Consider the following 18,060-nt stretch of genomic DNA (forward strand, 5'->3'; position numbering starts at 1 on the left):
CTCAAATGTACTTGACAACCTGAAAAACCAATAAAAATGCTTTTGCGTTAGAACTACAAACGCGAATGTTGTGCTTCGTTATTTATACATTTCAAGGCTGAAATCCTGTATATTTGTATCGTGTTCTTGTAAATCGCGTGATCGGTGGTTTAAGTTTCCTCAGGAGGCATAGCGTGAGCCAACTTTTGGTAGAACTGTCGTTGTTCCTACAGTCCATCCATAACTTTTAAGTACGTCCAAGATTTGGTGAAATTTATATTAAGTACTTACGCCAACGATGGAAATAAATTTTGTAGGAAAACGAGCTTTAGTAACCGGTGCCGGACAAGGTAATTTTCAACTCCTACTTGTTTTATACGTGTTTTTTTTTCTTTCTACCTCAATTTGTTTTAATCAAAATTAATAAAAAAAATTAATAGGAATTGGCAAAGATATTGCCATTGGACTGTTGAAGTGTGGCGCCAAAGTTGTGGCGTTAGATAAAAATGAAGAGACATTAAAGGAGTTGAAACTAGAGGTATTTTTGATATTAGTATAAAAAGACTAATATCATATCATGGTTGACAAGTTAAATTATTTTAATTTCAACCGCAGTTTCCTAGAATTGAAATAGTTTCCGTTGATTTAATGGACTGGAAAGCCACAAAGACCGCGGTGGAAAAATGTGGCGACATAGATTTACTGGTCAATAACGCCGGAATTACAATTATACAATCAATAGATGAAGTTACTGAAGATGCAGTTGATAAGTCAGTTCCGATTTTTTCCACCGCTTAACCACGCACTTCCGCTATTAATTATTTGAGTGTCATTACAGGATTTTCGCTATAAATGTTAAAGCACCATTAAACATAACTCAGGTAAGTTAATGGGGTGATAGATTTTATAGGCTGGACGTGATTTTTTCCCCATCATAGGTTGTCGCTAAAGGTATGAAAAAGCGTGGTAAAGGTGGGGCCATCGTCAATTTATCTAGTCAGTGTGGTCAAATCGCCCTTCACGAACACGCTGTGTACTGCGCGTCCAAAGGCGCCGTTAATATGTTCACTAAGGTCGCGGCCCTTGAACTCGGACCTTACCAGGTATTCTTATCTTCAATTTGACCCTTTTTTGACCCCAATTTGTATGTTTCCCCCCCCCTTTCAAGATTCGCGCCAATGCCATAGCCCCAACTGTAGTTAATACAGAAATGGGTCGCATTGTATGGGCTGAAGAAGCCAAATCAGCACCAATGAAGGCTAGAATACCATTGGGAAAATTCGCTGGTAAGAATTATGTATAAGCTTATCGGTGATGGGGGTCAAAGGTTAAGACATTCATGACGTAATTGTCTTTAAGAAACTCATCATATTGTGGATACTGTTCTGTTTTTACTGAGTGAACAAGCTGGTATGATAAGTGGCGTTACTTTACCAGTTGATGGTGGTGTTACCGCCTGTTGAGGTTAAAAATCATTATTCAGTTGGTAAAATAAAGTATATACAATATTTCTTTGCAATAATTGCTATTAAATTTATTATATACGTCATTTGAGCCTCAAATTCGATTTTAATAAATCGAATAATTAAAAAAAAATTCCATTACTATATCAGTTTTAAGGAGTAAAAACGCGAAAAGCGCTCACACGTGACCGTCTGCTAAATTTAATTATCTTTTAAACTATGTTTAATTACAATAATAATAATTATAATAATAAATTAAAAACAGCTGCAATATTTGAAAAAAAGGCACGTCGTTAATTTTCTGGTAGTTTTAGTTTTGCGGCGGCGGCGTCGATTCAGGAACATTTTTTGTAGCGATATTATTTTGTTGTTCGGAAAAATATATTGTCTCAATCATACTCTGATCCAATTGTAATGCTAATTTCACCGGGATAGATGAATGTATCGTGGTACCATTGGTTAGTGTCCACTAAAACTGAAGAAAAATAGGAGATAGAATAATTAGGCTTAGCGGTAAGCCTTTACCATAGAGATACTGAACATGTGCGTCAAAAGAATTCTTAGGCTTTCGGTAAGAATTTTAACTGTAGAGGGGTGGGGTTACGCGAATCACGCATGCGCAAATTGATGGGTATCGGGTATGGACTGAAGTTGACCTATGACATGATCAAGGTTAAGCCTAATTTTACGTACTTATATCGCCTTTGTCGACGTTAACTTCGAAAGATTGGCATATTTCTTCGCATTCGGGCGGAGGCACTAGTTGCCATTTTTTGCGTCCTGAGATTTGAGCTTGCCACGAGGGCCTTTGTACGTAATCCAACTATAAATAATCGATAGTTTGGAATTAAACAAAGAGAACTTGGTGAACAAAGTATGGGTCATGGCCCTCATGGGTCAATTTGAGACTTACGTGCTTGCTAGCACCTTGTCCCGAGTAGCCCATGAAGATCCAGTCAATAGCGCTGGATTCCGATTCATCTGGCAGGAAGTGAGGGCGACTATAATGTTTCCTCAACACAGACGCTATCTCCGGATTGCAGTTACTCCTATGGGAAAAGAATAATAAAACAGGTACTTTTAACGTTAAACTAAAATACACCTGCCATATTCGCTACAAAAAAATACGAAAATCGTGCACGAGAAATCGTAAGTTAATTTTTGCCTTCTTTTATTGTTAAGCCTAATTGTTTTAATAGATTTATTTATTGAAACGTATACGGTTTTTAAATAACTAATTGCTTTATAATTCGCGTATTTTTACGAATATTAAGCAAGGTTAGAGTGTAGCCTAAGGTATGAATAAATTCAAATGCATATCCCTTATAATTTTAAAGTTAGAGAAATGGGTCTGGCATCTCTAAGCCCTTGAGCGTATTAAGATTAATGTAAATATAACATTAATGCCATTAGACAAGTAAAAAAAACGTTGGCGTAATGCTTGAACCTTGGGGCCGACTAATTCCTCTTGATAATTACCCAAACGGAAAAGTAATTTGAAGAACGGTTATGATATGGTTATATTAATTCTTGGAACCCCTCATACTGTTTTAATAGGCGCTCTAATGAAAGCTAATTAAGACACGAAATGGTATAAATTATTTTGTCAGGATAAAATAGTTAAGCTTTATTCACTCGTGGACTCGTAGTTCGCGCCTACGTTCTTTGCAGCTTGTGCACTCCCCTCCCCTCATGTGGAACATGCATTAAGGATAAGAACCCTGGAGTAGGGGGCCGAATATAAAGTTTTTAATAACAGTGCATGTCTTTTAGGCGTGGTATGATGTATAGCACTGTTCTTGGGTAAAAACTAAGCTATAATATCAAGTTAGGAAGGAGGAGTCCCTCTTTTGGGGGGTTTTAGTTTTTAAATTAACGAAGCCACCGCTTGGTTTTTAGTAAAAGTGGAATTCTGCATCGCTGGTCATCGGAGGAGGGAAGGTCAGTGCCACGGGTTTTGGTCCGCGAATTTAAATTAGGTCCCCCCTTAACTTAACTTTACCGAATGCTATCGGCCAGAAACATTTCAGGTGTATATATATATTTTTTTTTTGTTTCGACACGCAAGTCGGATTTTTATACATAAGTTTAAAACTTAAAGGGATACTCCGATAAGAATTTTTTAATCGAAAGAGAGTATAAAATAATGATTGTGTCAATTGGAACCATGTTTCAATCTATAATATTAAAGAAGATACAAGCAATTAAGTTTTTAAGTTTTAATAATGGACACTACGCGTTAGGCTTTCCAGCAAAGCACTGGAAGTACCCCTATTGGACGAATCCGTCAGGTGGTACTAGTATAAACAATTCTAGTCTAAGTATCCCTTTAATTTATTTACAAATGTAACCACCCTCACTAAAAACAATGACAATTTTATTTAAACTAAGGGGAAGATGGTCTGCTTAATTTTTATCTTTTGTTTTTATATTTAAAATATTTCAACTGAGCCGTTTTGATACAAAGATAATGATAAAAGTTTTTCGCATTTCAACTACCTCCGTTTTAAAACTTAAGAGTTTTCTGACTCCTAAGATAAAAATTTCTTGATTGTCTTTCAAACTTATGGTGTGATTATTTTTAACCCTTTTGTCTCCTAAAAGTTTCATTATGAATCATATTGTTTTCAAAATTGCTTAGTCGTCACCTTTTTTTTTTTAACAGGAAGTCTAAGGAGTATGGACTTAATCATTCTTTTGAAACTTTAGATAACGAAGTTTGTTTGAGCTTATGGGAGCATGAAATGTGGTTATGGGACATAGTTGCTATAGGCTTAACCGCAAAAATTCATAAAAAAGCATTGAATAATCATGACGGGATGCTTTAAAGCTTTTTATGGTAAAAATAATGAATGATCATGAATAGTGAAGTGTCGAGAATATTATATCCTGTTTCGTTATATTTTGATTACATCGGAAGTAAATGAAATGAAGTTTAAGAGACTAAATTTGCTCTTGATTTTCTCAATTCTGAAGCGTTCTAACTTCGGTTCATTTACTTCTAATGCGGTATGGAATGCGTAAAGGTGTATTTAAATATTTGATGTATGCACCTTTTTCACGTGAAATTCGTGCCATGATATCGCAGCCTTTATTTAGTTCTATATACATTTAATATCGCTAACCTTTTTAATTGGAACTAAAACCTGTCCGAATGGTCTATTATTATGACAATAGACCATGAAAAAATTTGTGTATATTTGTTTAATATATATATACAACAATACTCTAGGCCTATTTCCGGCTAATTCAAAACTCTGATACACTTGACATCCATCGTGTATATAAAAATTGCAATGACAGAGAGAGACCCTTTGTATAATACTAAGGTTAATGGAATTTTAATATTGACTGCCATGGCCATATGTTAATTTAAAAAATATATACATATTTTTTTAACACTGAGATTGTAGTGTCACCAATTTAGTATTATACAAAGTCGCAGTTTATCCTACAGTAAAAACTCATGGTAAAAAACCGTCCTCAGGATGAGGGAGTTGAAGGACATACAATATTTTCGCATCATTCGCTTTTTTAAATCGTCGGAAAACCATTTTTAACTAAAGAGGGGGTTTCATTGAAACAGGCCCATTCATTGTTATTGGTTTTTTTAGAACTCTGGGACTCTTTTTAGGTTGAGTTTTAAAACTTGTACTATGGAGTAGAGAGAGGCGGGAGTTTTTTCTAGGATGGTGGGGGAGACTCTTATGATTCTAGGACGCATTTCATAACATAGAGGCGCGAAAGACGCGGCTTCCTGTAACCTTAGATAGGGATACCATACTCTTAACTCGGAGCTGAGTCGCGCGGTATGGTGACTGTGGTCCCGGATGAGAATAAGCAGCACATGTGCTTAAAGAACGACAGAAGGGGGACACACGTACTCGCGTCTAACCAAAATTTCGTTGGGTTGATGAATTTTTCTTGTCGGAGTATGGGGGGAACGCTATCGTAGAACCCACAAACATTTCAACATGAATTCACACACTACGTTTATTAAATTATCCCACGAATATTGATTGGGTTTAACGAAGACCTCCCAGCATCCTCAGTGGCGTTATCCCGTGACAAAGGTTATTTCGTGCGCAAGGTATTATGGGAGACTTTCATTGCCACCCCATGGCCCACCAACATTTCTCTACTCCACTCCCTTCTTTTCTCCACGAATTGACAAACTATTGACCACGCTTTTGTTTCAATATTCATGTTAGATTTAAATAAACGAAGTAAATCCCTAAATCGAAAAAATATTTTCTATTCTGAGGAGAGTGAGAGCGTATCCCGTCTTGATGTAACGATGTTAGTTTCGGTTTTTTCAAGGAAAAAAATAAGCCAATGGACCCCTGAAATGTGACTTGCAACGTCATTTGGGATTGGAAAAATATTTCCCCAAAAGTTAGTTGAGAGAGAAAGAGAGAGAGGATGAGAGGAAAAGGAAGAAGGGTGGGATGGGAAGCAGGATGACTGTCTCTTCGACAAATGACAAACGTACGTCCTGAGTTGCGCCATCAATCTCATGAATATGTTAATTAGTAATTAATGGTTTGGGGTTTTTTTGTTTTTTTTTAACTCAGGTTCTTTTAGGCGACTACAAGTAGCATCTCGTGCGAAGGGGTAGTTTAGAGGTAATTGGTAATTAGTGGCAGTGGGATTAAATTGGTACAAGAGCAATAATTCGTCATTACACGCGTTAAGAAACCATCGTAATTATATACCAGATTTTATTTTGTTTCAAGTTTAGATTGTCTTTTAAAAGTTAAAGGAACCAAAAAGGGTTCTTCTTTTCTCGTCCTATTAAGAGGGTTCATTCATTCTTCGATAAGAGTTCAGGTCCTAAGCCCTTATCCTAACGATGTAGGATTTTAGGAATTTATCTAAATAGCCTTTCGCCTCCCTTCTTAAAAAGTGGGCGAAGGAATTTCAACTTCAAGAGTTGAGAAACTTAGAAAATGAGAATGGAACTACAAACTATAGTGGGAATGTATTTTTTTCCAAACTCTAACGAATAATAAATTAGTTTATGTGGGATGATGTTTAATCTCAAATTGCTAAAGTAAAACGTCAATATTTAATCGTTTGAAAAAAATGTTGCCCCAGATATTTATTTATTCCTAAACGTGTCTAAATACAAAGGTTGATAATTTTGATAGAGAGAGAATTTTGGCGCCTTCCCAAATAACTTAAAAGTCTCAGAACACAATCCTATCTCTCCTTAGGTCTAGATAGAGGCTCCGAAACAGGAGAAGTTAGAAAGCAGTGTTGTATTGGTACTTAATCTGAAATAATCTGTATTGGTAACATAAACTTTGATCCGCGTTTAGTTACTTATGGTATCATTCTTAGTTAATATTTAGGGAAGGATTTTCCAAGGTTAACCCAAGCTTGTCCTAAGTGACATTGAATAATAATTTGGCGGGAGTTTAAGAGCAAGGTAGCGAGAGTGTAGTGTAGGTGATAAAAACACTTCTAGCTTCTTGGAGTCTAAGCAGGATCTTTTGCCTTTACGTTGTATGTACATCATGGCCCTAAAAATAGTCAGTCACCCAAAAATGCGAGTCGGCGTACGACAGGAGGAGAGTATAAAGACCTTTACGAATATTCTTTTTTTTTCTCTGAAAGATTCGAGCCTCCAACTTGGAATAAATACATAAGCGTGGCTGACGGTCTGCCCTTTTATGTTATGTTATATTATGGTGGGCTCCCTTACCCAGCAGAGGGGTTCAATACCATTGTGCATCTTAATTTTTCTATGTAAATGTCGTATAGGTATCGTGGAATATTGTACGACCCCTCGGTACTCGGTAGTCACCCTTCTGAAGCCCCAAACACTCGCTACCTGTAGAGGGGCGATAAAAATTCGGTTGCGATTGTACGTGACCCCTGACCACCTTATCCCCATCTCCCCCCGTTTAATATCAAAAAATTGGAAGCCCGAAGGTAACCCCGGGCTCTCGCACCTGGCATTTTTAGTTTAAGGAAAAAAAAATGCAGAAATGTTTTTCTTCAAACTGTAGCGCGTTATGTCCGTAGGGTACTGGGTATTATCGGAGTGGTGGTAGTGGCGCGTTCTTGAGCAGTAGATATTTAGAAAATGATAGGTTTCGCTTACCATCCGACGTACCACGTGACTTCGTCACTGGTCATTTGTTCTGCTCGGCTTCGGGGCATGTTGAAAACCTCCTCTAATGATATAAAGTCAGTTTTGAAGGGAAAAAATTGGCATTCTTCTCGGACGCTTTCGTAAGCGCCTTTAGTTTGATTGTATAAGTCTTTGAAGAAATCGAAACTAAACGTTCTTAAAGCTAGCCAGTCATTGACCGCGTTTTTGACCAGTACGGGTCTCCCCGCGTAGGCGTACCGGTCGAAAGTGGACCGGGTGACGTTTTCGAGGATGACGACCTCTTTGGCTTCGCGGCATATATCGCAGTTCGTTACCGGACGCGTCATCTCCATGACCAAGTAATTGTTCCTAATGGCACAACGGGATTCGAATCTATCCCTGTTTTCGAATATGATAGCCAATAATAGCACCAGGGCACCAATTCGCGCGCACCAGTTTGTTACCGATGTCCAACCGAACTTTTTAGTAGAAGACCTTTGGTCGCGCTGTTTAACCAATTCCGTTTCCTTGGACGCGACAAAGACGGTCCTGGGTTGTTGGGATTCGTAGTAAACGGCTGACCCTTGACCCCGTATCTCGCACATGTTTAATTCGTTATTGGCTAGGGTTTCCTTCAATATTAGGAGTTTATGGCGTATTTTTCTCACTTTCTCAATGTCACCGGACACGCCATCATTACTGTAATTCAAATCTTCGCGGATTTGGTTGTTATTTAATGCCATATTTCCGGGACATGTTTCGCACTAGCGTTCCGAGAGCCTCGCGAGGAGCGCTTAGTCGACTCAGCTCCTAAAGCATCAAAGCCACCGGTGGCTCTGACTCCACGATATTTCCTCTCTCTCTCTTTCTCTCCTCCGAAATAGGCCTACATCATCTTCCTACCCTCCCCTTCCCTTGGCGCGCTAGGATCTTTGCTTCGCGCCGTTTGGGGGCACTATTGGGTGGGAAGAAACGTATGGCTTCCTCTAGACGCCCACCCATGGGGAAAAAAATCTCCCTTGGACATTCTTCTCTAATAAAGTGGTGACGTAGATCTACCCCCCCCCCCCGGTCTTCCTACTATCGGTTGTGTTAAACTGAACTCCAGCATATGAAGTATTATACTTCACGTCATGGACATCTAATGACTTTTATCACGTCACAGGAAGGGATATGCTTAAGTTCATTATTTAAATTCTATCAACCATGTTGTTCTTTCTTACACCTTTAAATCTATTTACCTTTTTTTTTTTTAAGGAACACCTGGCATAACTTAAATATAAAGAAGTAGGTTGTAGGTTTATTTGCTTATTATTTATTTATCAACATCTGCCTAATTTAAATATTTAATGATAATCATGGTAAATAACAACACATTAAATCTCTCAAGATATTTTTATTGAACTTCATTTTAAAGAAGAGATATTTTTTTAGTTTCTTGGGTTTTAGGCTTTGTATCCGGTAGACTTCCTTCTGCCTCTAGCCCTTTCAAACTTACGTCCCTTGGATCTAACAAATGGCCTAAAAAAAACAACGATTAAGTTTAGTTAGATTAGTTCATGATTTATTATGCTGTTTATATTTACTTAGTGTGGCTGTGTGGTACACCAGGAGCTAATCCAAAGTGTCTACAAGCCTCACGGGCTGTCCTACGTCCTTGCATTAGAACAGTTCCCTTTCCTTTCGGAGATTTAAGGGCCAATTGATCGAAAGTCATGATCTCTCCTCCTGCTTTCAAAATCCTGCCTCTAGCTTTCTCAGTGACGTGTAGGGCACAAACCTATTACAATTATCATGTTTAAAACTAAGAATTATCGTATAAATCCAAACATACCTTCAATTTGGGAACCTCGTAGATACGGCTATCATCAGTGATAGTTCCAACAACAACGGCAGTTTTGTTATCCCTACCAGATTTCTTCATAAATCTTACCTTTAACCCAAGAATTAGGCGATTAGTTTAATTATAAATGAAGATTTAAGATTGGTTTGATAGTAATAGAGTAATGGCACCTCCCTGCCTTTGGCTACGTTAGGTTCTATGAGAGATTAACAAATAGTGCCACAAGGTACTTACAATTCTAGCGAGAGATATTGGTGGCCTGTTAATTTTGCTCATGTACAGACGTTTAAGGATGATTTTGTTAAATTTGGAACCAGTTCTACGTTCCAAAACTCGATAGAGCTATAAGATAATTAATTTTAATTACTAAATTAATTAAGGATTCGCGAAACGAAATAATAAATAGCAACACGTTGGATTAGCCAAGGCTTACCTTAACCAGTAAACGTAGGTAAATATCATTGCTGCGAGGAGAGGTCCTTCGGACCTTCCTGTCGTACTTATGGCAGATATCGATACCCTAAAAACGAATAATAAACATTAATAAAGATTCCAAGAACATTTCTACGTTCTTTATTAATTAATGCGAGTAATATTTTTAATTATGTAAAAGGATTGAAATGTGTAATAATTCCCTTACCATTTTACGCCGACGGAATGGGAGAACGCGATTTTTCGCACCGAGGCTTTATGGGTAAAATAGGAACCGGAAACTTTTTATGAAGCTCGCAAGCGCTACCAAGCGGCTGAAATTTCCTTGCTTAGCAAGGCAGCAGCCAGGGTGAGAAATAAGGAAAATTTTTAAACTGGTCATTTGACCAGTAGAGCCCAAGGGTTTTAATTAAAAAACTGGTCAATGACCACTTAATATTTCTATATACTGTCAGAGCTGCACTGAAATGGCTCTAGGGATGGTTTTATTATACTGTTTATGTGTTTTATAAGCATTAATTTCTATAACCCACTTCTGGGAATTATTTTTTACTAAAGAAGGGGAATTTAAAAAGTGGTCACGGTGACCACTGGACCCTCAGGCATTTAATAAATAAACTGGTCAAAGCAATTTTTAAACTGGTCATTTGCCCAGTGCCACCGCCTTATTTCTCACCCTGGCAGCAGCCCCGTGGCAGCAGTAACGGAAATAAGTTTATTTATAATTTAAAAATTAATTATGATGGATTATTATAAAGTAATTAATTTGATCAAAGTAATATTTTATTAGTTTTAAATTTGTTGTTTTTTACGGTTTTATCCAAATATGATCACGCTTATTTCTAGCACTTGACCAGTCTGGGAAATAGCACACTTCCTCTGGTCCAAAACCAGTTTATAGAGCTATTTCAGAGGGGGTAATGGCTACGTCACCAATGCTATTTGCCCATAGAGAAAATCTGCACAAAATGGCCGCCCTGGTCCGCCAAAGGCAGGCCCAATTTTCGTAGCAGACGAAATTTTTCCCCCACTGAAATAGCTCTATTAATTGCTTGGACTAGTTTTTTAATTCCAAGAAGTGGGGGTTACTGGTCCTCAGGACCAGATTATTAATTGCAAATCTATAGGAGAACAAAGGCTGGGACCAGTCCGGAGACCAGTATATTATTTCGGGGACTGGGGGGGTCACTGGTCCCAAGGACTAGTTTAAAAAATATCCTTATTTCCCAGACTGTACTTGACCCCTTGCATTTCCTTCCCCTGTTGTTTACCAAATCGTTAGCATCGTCGGCCTTTAGGTCTTGTTGTTCCCGTACTCGTCTCGTTCCCGTTGGATGCTTGCTTGGTGCATTTGCACGAAAACTACGAAGGGTATCAATTAACCCTGGCTCTAAAGGTCTCGATTTTAATCTAAAACGAAGGCTATGTAATTTGTTGCGCAAAACTGATTTCCCTATTAGCTGTGATAGAAGTAGTAGAGATAGGACCAAAGTTCCCCATCGTCGTCGTTTATTGAATTTCCTAGCTAAGCCTTGGACTCTGATACATTCCCCATTTCCCTGACGCCTGACGTTTTGAGTTTGACTGTTGTTGTTTATGTCCTAAATTCATTGACATGGCTACTTCCGAGTTACCCAATTATCCCGTAATATTAGAAGAAACGTTTGGTATCATCGTTTCTAAACAAATTTCAACGGAATGTCGAGTTACATTACATCATAAGGGGCTGTACATTGAAGCCTTGTGTAATAGCAATAATGCTGGACCATATAACAACGAGTCTCTGAAAATAATAAGGGTGGTTGATAATGACATAATTGGCTGTGAAGTATTTGAAGATTTTCAACAATTAATGGGTGGTAAACGGAAAACAGTCGTTTGCATTCCTGCTAAAAATAAGACCAAAGGAAAAATTGAACCTGTGAAAAATGAAGAGACAGATGATTATAACAACCCCACCGATAAATGCGTTTACTTCTGCGTCTATTCTTACCCTCTTAAGTATAGATTAAGAGGGCTTGGTAGAGCCAAAGTTAGACAACCACGTTTTTATAAAATTAAAGTTGGAAAATTCCATAGTAAGGAAGAAAATTTAAACTTGGCAAATAAGTGGCAAAATGCAATACAATGGATTAGCAGAGGTATGTATGGTTTTAGAATTTGTTCCTTAGGAAATTCTTCTAAAGCAAGGCATAGTTATAAAATATTTTCAGGAGTTACAACATTACCTCCGAGCCCACCTTCTCCCAGGAAACTTTTAATCTTTGTAAACCCGTGTAGTGGTCCTGGAAAAGCGTTACAAATATTTAAAGAGCAGGTGAAACCTCTTTTATCTCAGAGTGGAACTTTATATGATCTAATTATAACTGGTATACTAATAATTTGCTAATAACCTTACTCCCTAACTAATATAACTACCTATCTTATAACTGTATCTTTTTCCCCCGTAATTTCTTTAAAACCCCCCCATAGATAGGGCAAACTGTGCCAGAGAATACGTTAATTGTCACGATATTTATTCATGGGATGGGATTGTAATTGTTTCTGGAGATGGTTTGTTGTACGAAGTTATAAATGGCATAATGGAGAGACCTGATTGGGAGAATGCTATTAAAGTACCATTGGGTGTTATACCAGGAGGGAGTGGTAATGGATTAGCGATGGCTGTCAGCTATGCTCTTGGGTAATTTCAATAATTATCAGTTGTTGTTCGTAAGTGGTAATTTTTAAATGAATATCGTTCATTTTAATGTTGTAGAGATGCTTTTGAGGGAGATGTCATAGTACCTGCTGCATTAAACATAGTTAGGGGACGTTTATCCCCTTTAGATCTAGTTAAAGTTGAAACCCCCACCAAATGTATATATTCCTTTCTTTCCATCGGTTGGGGTTTAATCGCTGATATTGACATTGAATCTGAAAGATTAAGGTCTATTGGTGGAGCTAGATTCGCTGTATGGGCCATTGTCAGGGCAATTGGTGAGAATTAAAAGACTTTATAGTCTTTTAATTGTGCAGTATTAATTAAACTTGTTTTAATAGGTTTAAGACAATACGCTGGTCGCCTTTCTTATTGTCCAGTTAAGGGTTACGTTCCTGTTGTTAAATGTTCCTCTAGACCCCAACCTAAAATGACCAGAAGTAAAACACTATCACCCACCGAAGATTTCCCTGATGGACCACCCGAATTTACTAGATCTTTTAGTCAATTTGATGCCTTAGATGCTAGAAGAAGATCTAGCGTTAATGGGGTCGTGGAATTAGCATTTGAAGCTAGTCAGGTGAATTAAATTAATTAATTAATTAATTAAGTCTATAAAAAAAATAGGCCTATCTATTATAATTTCTTTAAAAATATAATCTAGGTTTTGGAGTGTTTTGAGAACCATTCCGATGATAATGCCAAAAATGATGATGATGGTTGCAAATTATTGAGATATAGAAGAGAGTCCTTATTTGAAAAAATATCGGATGAAGCTGTTCAAAAGATAAAAAGAAATTCCCAAGAAGTTTTGGAAGATTTGGATACACCAAATGATGAATATTATGAAAATGAAAAATCTCCGTCAACTAGCGAAGCTATATCCGTTTCTAGATCAGACAGCGTTTCCTTAACGCACGCCAATAATATGCCAGCTTTAACCAAACCAGTTCCTAATGACTGGCAAGTTGAAGAAGGAGAATACGTCTTGGTATATGTTTCGCACGTTTCTCACATATCTACAGACTGTATCTTCGCTCCCGATGCCAAATTAGATGATGGTTTAATGTGGTTGATTGTTATAAGAGCTGGGGTTTCCAGGGCGCAAGTTCTACAATTTTTATTCGCCTTAGAGGACGGGTCTCACGTTAGAATTCCATTTGTAGACGTGATACCAGTTACCGCCTTTAGATTAGAACCGTTAACAAAAGACGGGTATTTAACGGTAGATGGGGAAGCAATTGATTGTACACCAGTTCAGGCATGCGTTTTACCATCAATTGCTAGAATCATGACTCGTTAGTATCCGGACCGCGAATAATATTGTTGTTAAGCCTTGTTTTAGCTAATGAAATATCGTCTGCTAAAACGTACTTAACAATTTTTTTTTTTTATATAAAAAATGATACTGCCTATCACATCATCCTTGACATATCTAATCTAGAAATGAACCTAAACTTATCATCAAAAATTTAATGGCGGCCTTGAAACGAAACGAAACGCGATATATTTTTGATATTTGTTAATTAAAAAAAATATTAATTGGTGATGGAATATTTACTAAAATAATATTTTATTGGGTGTTGGTTTGGTTAATTTGAAACGTTTTTAAGTCCTACTCGTTTTGTACCCTTTGGTGTTGCTTAAGGTGTCCAAAGGGTTTTGGCCTGACCCCAGACGTTTGGCTGGCTAAAAAAAGTATCGTTATATTTTTAAGAAAGAAAGAAAGAAAGAAAAAAAGTTAAACCAAAGCAATATAATAATTAATTTTTTTAAATAATTAAGGGTTGTGAAAACGGTTGGTTGGTTAATTGATATTTTGGCACAAAGGCCGCTCTCGTCAATTTTTTTTACAACACCCTTGTCTATTTTTCATACGCAATTACACACGTTTTTATATAAAACGGAGATAAGTTATAATTTTTAGTCTTTTAGTATAAGATGTGTTTTCATCAGCTCAAAAAAAAAAGAAAGAAATCGTCGTTTTATGATATATCACGTGATTCTGATAAGAAAAAAAAGTGCCTTAAGTTTGTTTTTTTTTTTTTTTTGGCGTTTTCAGCAATTAAGCTACAATTTTAATCTAATCTCATTTTTTACTATTCTACTCTAGTGTAAAGGGTTTATAAAATATTTTACTTGAAGTGGGTTGGAAAGGGACCATTTTGAAACCAAAAAAACCAATTTGCCTCCTACATTCCCTTTATTTATTTTTCGCGTTACTATGGATGGTGCTTAATATTAGAAAAAAAAATTTTTACGAATTAAGGAATTAAAATTAATCATGCCAAGAAAATCTCTGAACAAATGAAATTGTTAATATTTTTTAAAGAAAAACTTTTATATCGGCAGCAAATTATGGCGGTTGCCATGGCGAAGTTTAGTTAGTTTTTCCTTTCAGGGTTGAATTATGAGCATTCCCAGTCTAACTTATATAAATTCGTCGTTATATTGTTGCGTGTTATTATTGTATTTTTTTTTTCTACTGATGTCATATCATCTCATTCCTAATTAATAGTTTCCTTTTATACCAAATAACTTTTGAGCACGTACAAACAAACAAACAAACAAAATCAAAAACCACTTTAACTGGTTAACTAGTCGTTCTATGTTAAAAAATAGTAATTTAGCTTTGTAGCACCGCAGTTTTAAATATATTTTTACAAGCAATGTAGTTTCTATTTAGCGATAATAGGTTAGGATTTGTCGGGGTTTCGTTGTGATGTTCCCACTGCTTCAGTTTAACAGAATAAATAATTTCAAATGAAACATTTTAATTCAAAATATATAGTTTTTATTTCGTTATACGATTCATAGATGGCGTCAAAATAGTTTTTTACAAATGGCCGTCGCTCCTCGAAATCTTCCAACGGTTTCCAATATGGCGGCGCCTTACGGAGTTCGCCTCGTTGTCGTTGTGGTGGTAAGACTATTTTATTCTTGCATTTTCAACTGTTTGATCTTTTCAGTGATTCTAGAAACTGACTTTCATTTTCAAGAAATTCTCTATCCTTTAAGTTTTATTGTTAAATTTAATTATTTTTTACGTTTAATTTGTGGTTTAATTAAATTACTTTTTGAGCTCGTATTCTCCATATTAGTAAAGATGGTTCCTCAACGGTGTCTTTGGGAGGATGATTCGATTGGACATAGCTGTTTCTTGGATTTACGAAATTATTTGCTGACGTGCGTAATTTAATTAAGTTATTTTAATATTGGTGGGGTTTGGTTATTAAACTGAATCGTACTTAGTAATGGCCTAATTAAAGTTAATTTGCAATTAGCGCAAATTAAGGAATGCCTGTTTTCCTCTAATCTCTTTATTTCGCTCGAAATTGCGACCCTTTCCTGAATAATTAAAGTAATTACGCAAATTAATGAAAACCATTTATAGGCTTTATGTTAATTACTAGGCCATACTTCCATTAGTTTCTGTTCTTTAAGATGCAGGTTCTGAAATTGTTCCATAAGTTTAATTCTTTGTTCATTACAAGTACTTTCTAATTGTCTGGCGGCAATTAACGAATTATGACCCTCTTCTCTCGATTGTACCGCGTTCTGTTTAATGAATGGATTTTATTAGTTTAATCGGAGAGAAAGTTATTAGAAACTAAATGTTAATTTTAATACCAAACACATTTCCTCAATTTCTTCGGATCTTTTCTTCACTCTCATGGCCAATTCTTGTAGTTGTTCATTTTCTCTTTTCAATCTGTCTTTTTCTTCGGATAACGCGTTTTTCTCTCGTTTAAGTTTGGCCATTTCACCTTTTAAATTATCTCTCTGCTCATTAAGAAGTTGGTATTCATTCCTTATTGATCTCATCTCCGATTCCAATTTCTTTTCATCCTGAAAAAGAAAAAAAAAACATTAACCTTAAAATACTTCATTACGATGACTTTTCAATTAACTTCAACCAAATACCTGAGACAATCTACTGGACATTCTGTTTAATTCTTCCTCTTTTCTTTTTAATTGTGTCTCCAAGTTGACGATCAGTAAACGTTCTTGAGACATTTGAGAGAGCATGGCCTTTTGTTCTTGGAGAATCAGTTCCTACGTGTTTAAACAATTACGAGACTTGTCTCAAAGACATTTAATTGGTTTTGATACTTTCGCTTGATGAAGTTTTTCCTTGTCTCTTTCTAGCCTATTTTCTAACTCGGATCGATCTTCGTCTAAGGCTTTTCTCTTGGCTTCTAATCGACCCTTCTCTTGCAACACTTGCCATCGTTCCTACGGTGAGATAACTCTTCAATAACTTGTCTTTAATGCGTCATTTGTTGTCTAACAAACCTCTTCCAATGTTTTGGATTGTTCCTGCAATCTCTTTTCTAACCTCAGTACCAACTCTTGTAATCTACTTCTTTCGACTTCCCCATCTTGTTGAATCTTTTCTAGTTTTTCTTCTAATGTCTTCAATTGTTTCTCTTTATTTTTAAGTTCTTCTTGACGAAAATCTAGGGTTTCTTTATGTTTGCCTTCTAGTTTCTCTTGCAACATGCTCAGTTGACTAGTTTTTGATTGTAATTCGTCCATAACCATTTGCAATGATCTATTTGAAGGGGTAGTCGTGTGTAATTGCGAATTTTAATAGTTAGCCTGCTTAAATCTAACTTGGTTTGGTTTTGAGTGCTCGATATGGCTTCGATCTCTTGATCTTTCAATCTTTGAAGTCTCTTCAAAGCTTCTTCGTGGTCTTCTCTCATTGAAAGCAACGCTTTACTATAAATGGAGTGTCACTGTCAAAGAGCGTATCTGCCATAAGTCAATCCATACCTACCTATGAAGTTCTTTCAATCTTTCAACTTCTTGCTTGTGTTCTCTTTCAATTCTTTCGATTTTCTCTTGAAAGTTTAAACTTATTTTCTGTTTCTCCGTCTCTGATTCCGATAACCTTTGTTTTAACTCCTCATTTCTGTTTTCCAGATCGTTCTTTAATCTAATGTTTGGTTCCGATTAAATTTAATTTAAACACTAATTACTCTAATACACGATTAATCAGTACCTCATTTCGGTCTCTTTATGCGTTTCTTCCATGGTTTTCATTTGATTTCTATAAAATGTCAAATTAAAATGTTTCTGCGGTCAGAAAAACAGAAGCCCATGCCTACTTGTAAAAACTCTCAACAGATTTAATCTCTTCCTCGTGTCTTAATCTAATTCCTTGGTAATCAGTCGGGATTACATTACCCTCCTAATTTTAAAGAATTAAACTTTGATTAACGTATAATTAAAGTAAATTAAATAATTCGAGAACACGCGCCTGTCTTTGATATGTCATTTGAGGCGCTTCATTTTGAATTGATCTTTGTGGTGGTTCTGGTTGGTTTTGTGGAACCTGCGTCCTTTTGGGACTCTGTATTAATCCCACTTCTTTTTCGGGGACATGTACTTCATTTGAAGTACCATTTCCTTTCAAATTACTCTTCAGGTCCATCCAATCAAAGCTGGGCTTAATCTTATTGGGTTCTTCTTGTACTGTTGTGTCTCCTTTGGGACAAGTAATTAAATTATCTCTTGTTGTCTAAGGAGAGACGTA

General features: G+C 36.4%; 5 protein-coding genes across 5 annotated transcripts; 2 read left to right on the forward strand and 3 right to left on the reverse strand.

The window, feature by feature from the left end:
• The first annotated feature begins 45 nt into the window (after positions 1-45).
• LOC149661928 (L-xylulose reductase-like) lies at positions 46-1,846 on the forward strand. Its single transcript, XM_089843487.1, has 7 exons — positions 46-329; positions 420-517; positions 595-749; positions 818-860; positions 918-1,082; positions 1,148-1,265; positions 1,339-1,846. The coding sequence occupies exons 1-7, from the start codon at positions 278-280 to the stop codon at positions 1,440-1,442; spliced, it is 735 nt and encodes a 244-aa protein (XP_089699613.1). The 5' UTR covers positions 46-277; the 3' UTR covers positions 1,443-1,846.
• LOC149661929 (uncharacterized) lies at positions 1,488-8,423 on the reverse strand. Its single transcript, XM_089843480.1, has 4 exons — positions 7,552-8,423; positions 2,356-2,491; positions 2,136-2,265; positions 1,488-1,917 (listed from the first exon to the last, which is right to left on the reverse strand). The coding sequence occupies exons 1-4, from the start codon at positions 8,283-8,285 to the stop codon at positions 1,832-1,834; spliced, it is 1,086 nt and encodes a 361-aa protein (XP_089699606.1). The 5' UTR covers positions 8,286-8,423; the 3' UTR covers positions 1,488-1,831.
• Positions 8,424-8,923: 500 nt separating this feature from the next.
• On the reverse strand, positions 8,924-10,163 carry RpL18 (ribosomal protein L18). The gene is made up of 6 exons (XM_089843488.1): positions 10,026-10,163; positions 9,819-9,905; positions 9,620-9,727; positions 9,377-9,475; positions 9,129-9,322; positions 8,924-9,063 (listed from the first exon to the last, which is right to left on the reverse strand). The coding sequence occupies exons 1-6, from the start codon at positions 10,026-10,028 to the stop codon at positions 8,988-8,990; spliced, it is 567 nt and encodes a 188-aa protein (XP_089699614.1). The 5' UTR covers positions 10,029-10,163; the 3' UTR covers positions 8,924-8,987.
• A 931-nt stretch (positions 10,164-11,094) lies between these two features.
• Sk1 (Sphingosine kinase 1) lies at positions 11,095-15,302 on the forward strand. The gene is made up of 6 exons (XM_089843494.1): positions 11,095-11,958; positions 12,031-12,186; positions 12,290-12,500; positions 12,576-12,796; positions 12,860-13,098; positions 13,183-15,302. The coding sequence occupies exons 1-6, from the start codon at positions 11,433-11,435 to the stop codon at positions 13,819-13,821; spliced, it is 1,992 nt and encodes a 663-aa protein (XP_089699620.1). The 5' UTR covers positions 11,095-11,432; the 3' UTR covers positions 13,822-15,302.
• Positions 14,550-18,032, reverse strand: LOC149661932 (uncharacterized). The gene is made up of 13 exons (XM_089843495.1): positions 17,785-18,032; positions 17,633-17,715; positions 17,527-17,574; positions 17,302-17,460; positions 17,136-17,243; positions 16,815-17,073; positions 16,632-16,754; positions 16,443-16,574; positions 16,149-16,367; positions 15,939-16,076; positions 15,767-15,866; positions 15,593-15,699; positions 14,550-15,529 (listed from the first exon to the last, which is right to left on the reverse strand). The coding sequence occupies exons 1-13, from the start codon at positions 17,956-17,958 to the stop codon at positions 15,467-15,469; spliced, it is 1,713 nt and encodes a 570-aa protein (XP_089699621.1). The 5' UTR covers positions 17,959-18,032; the 3' UTR covers positions 14,550-15,466.
• Positions 18,033-18,060: the final 28 nt, after the last annotated feature.

This window comes from Phalangium opilio, unplaced genomic scaffold (genome assembly GCF_054372755.1).
Source record: "Phalangium opilio isolate 3A_F unplaced genomic scaffold, DU_Popi_V2 ptg000070l_1, whole genome shotgun sequence".
Lineage (NCBI taxonomy): Eukaryota > Metazoa > Arthropoda > Arachnida > Opiliones > Phalangiidae > Phalangium > Phalangium opilio.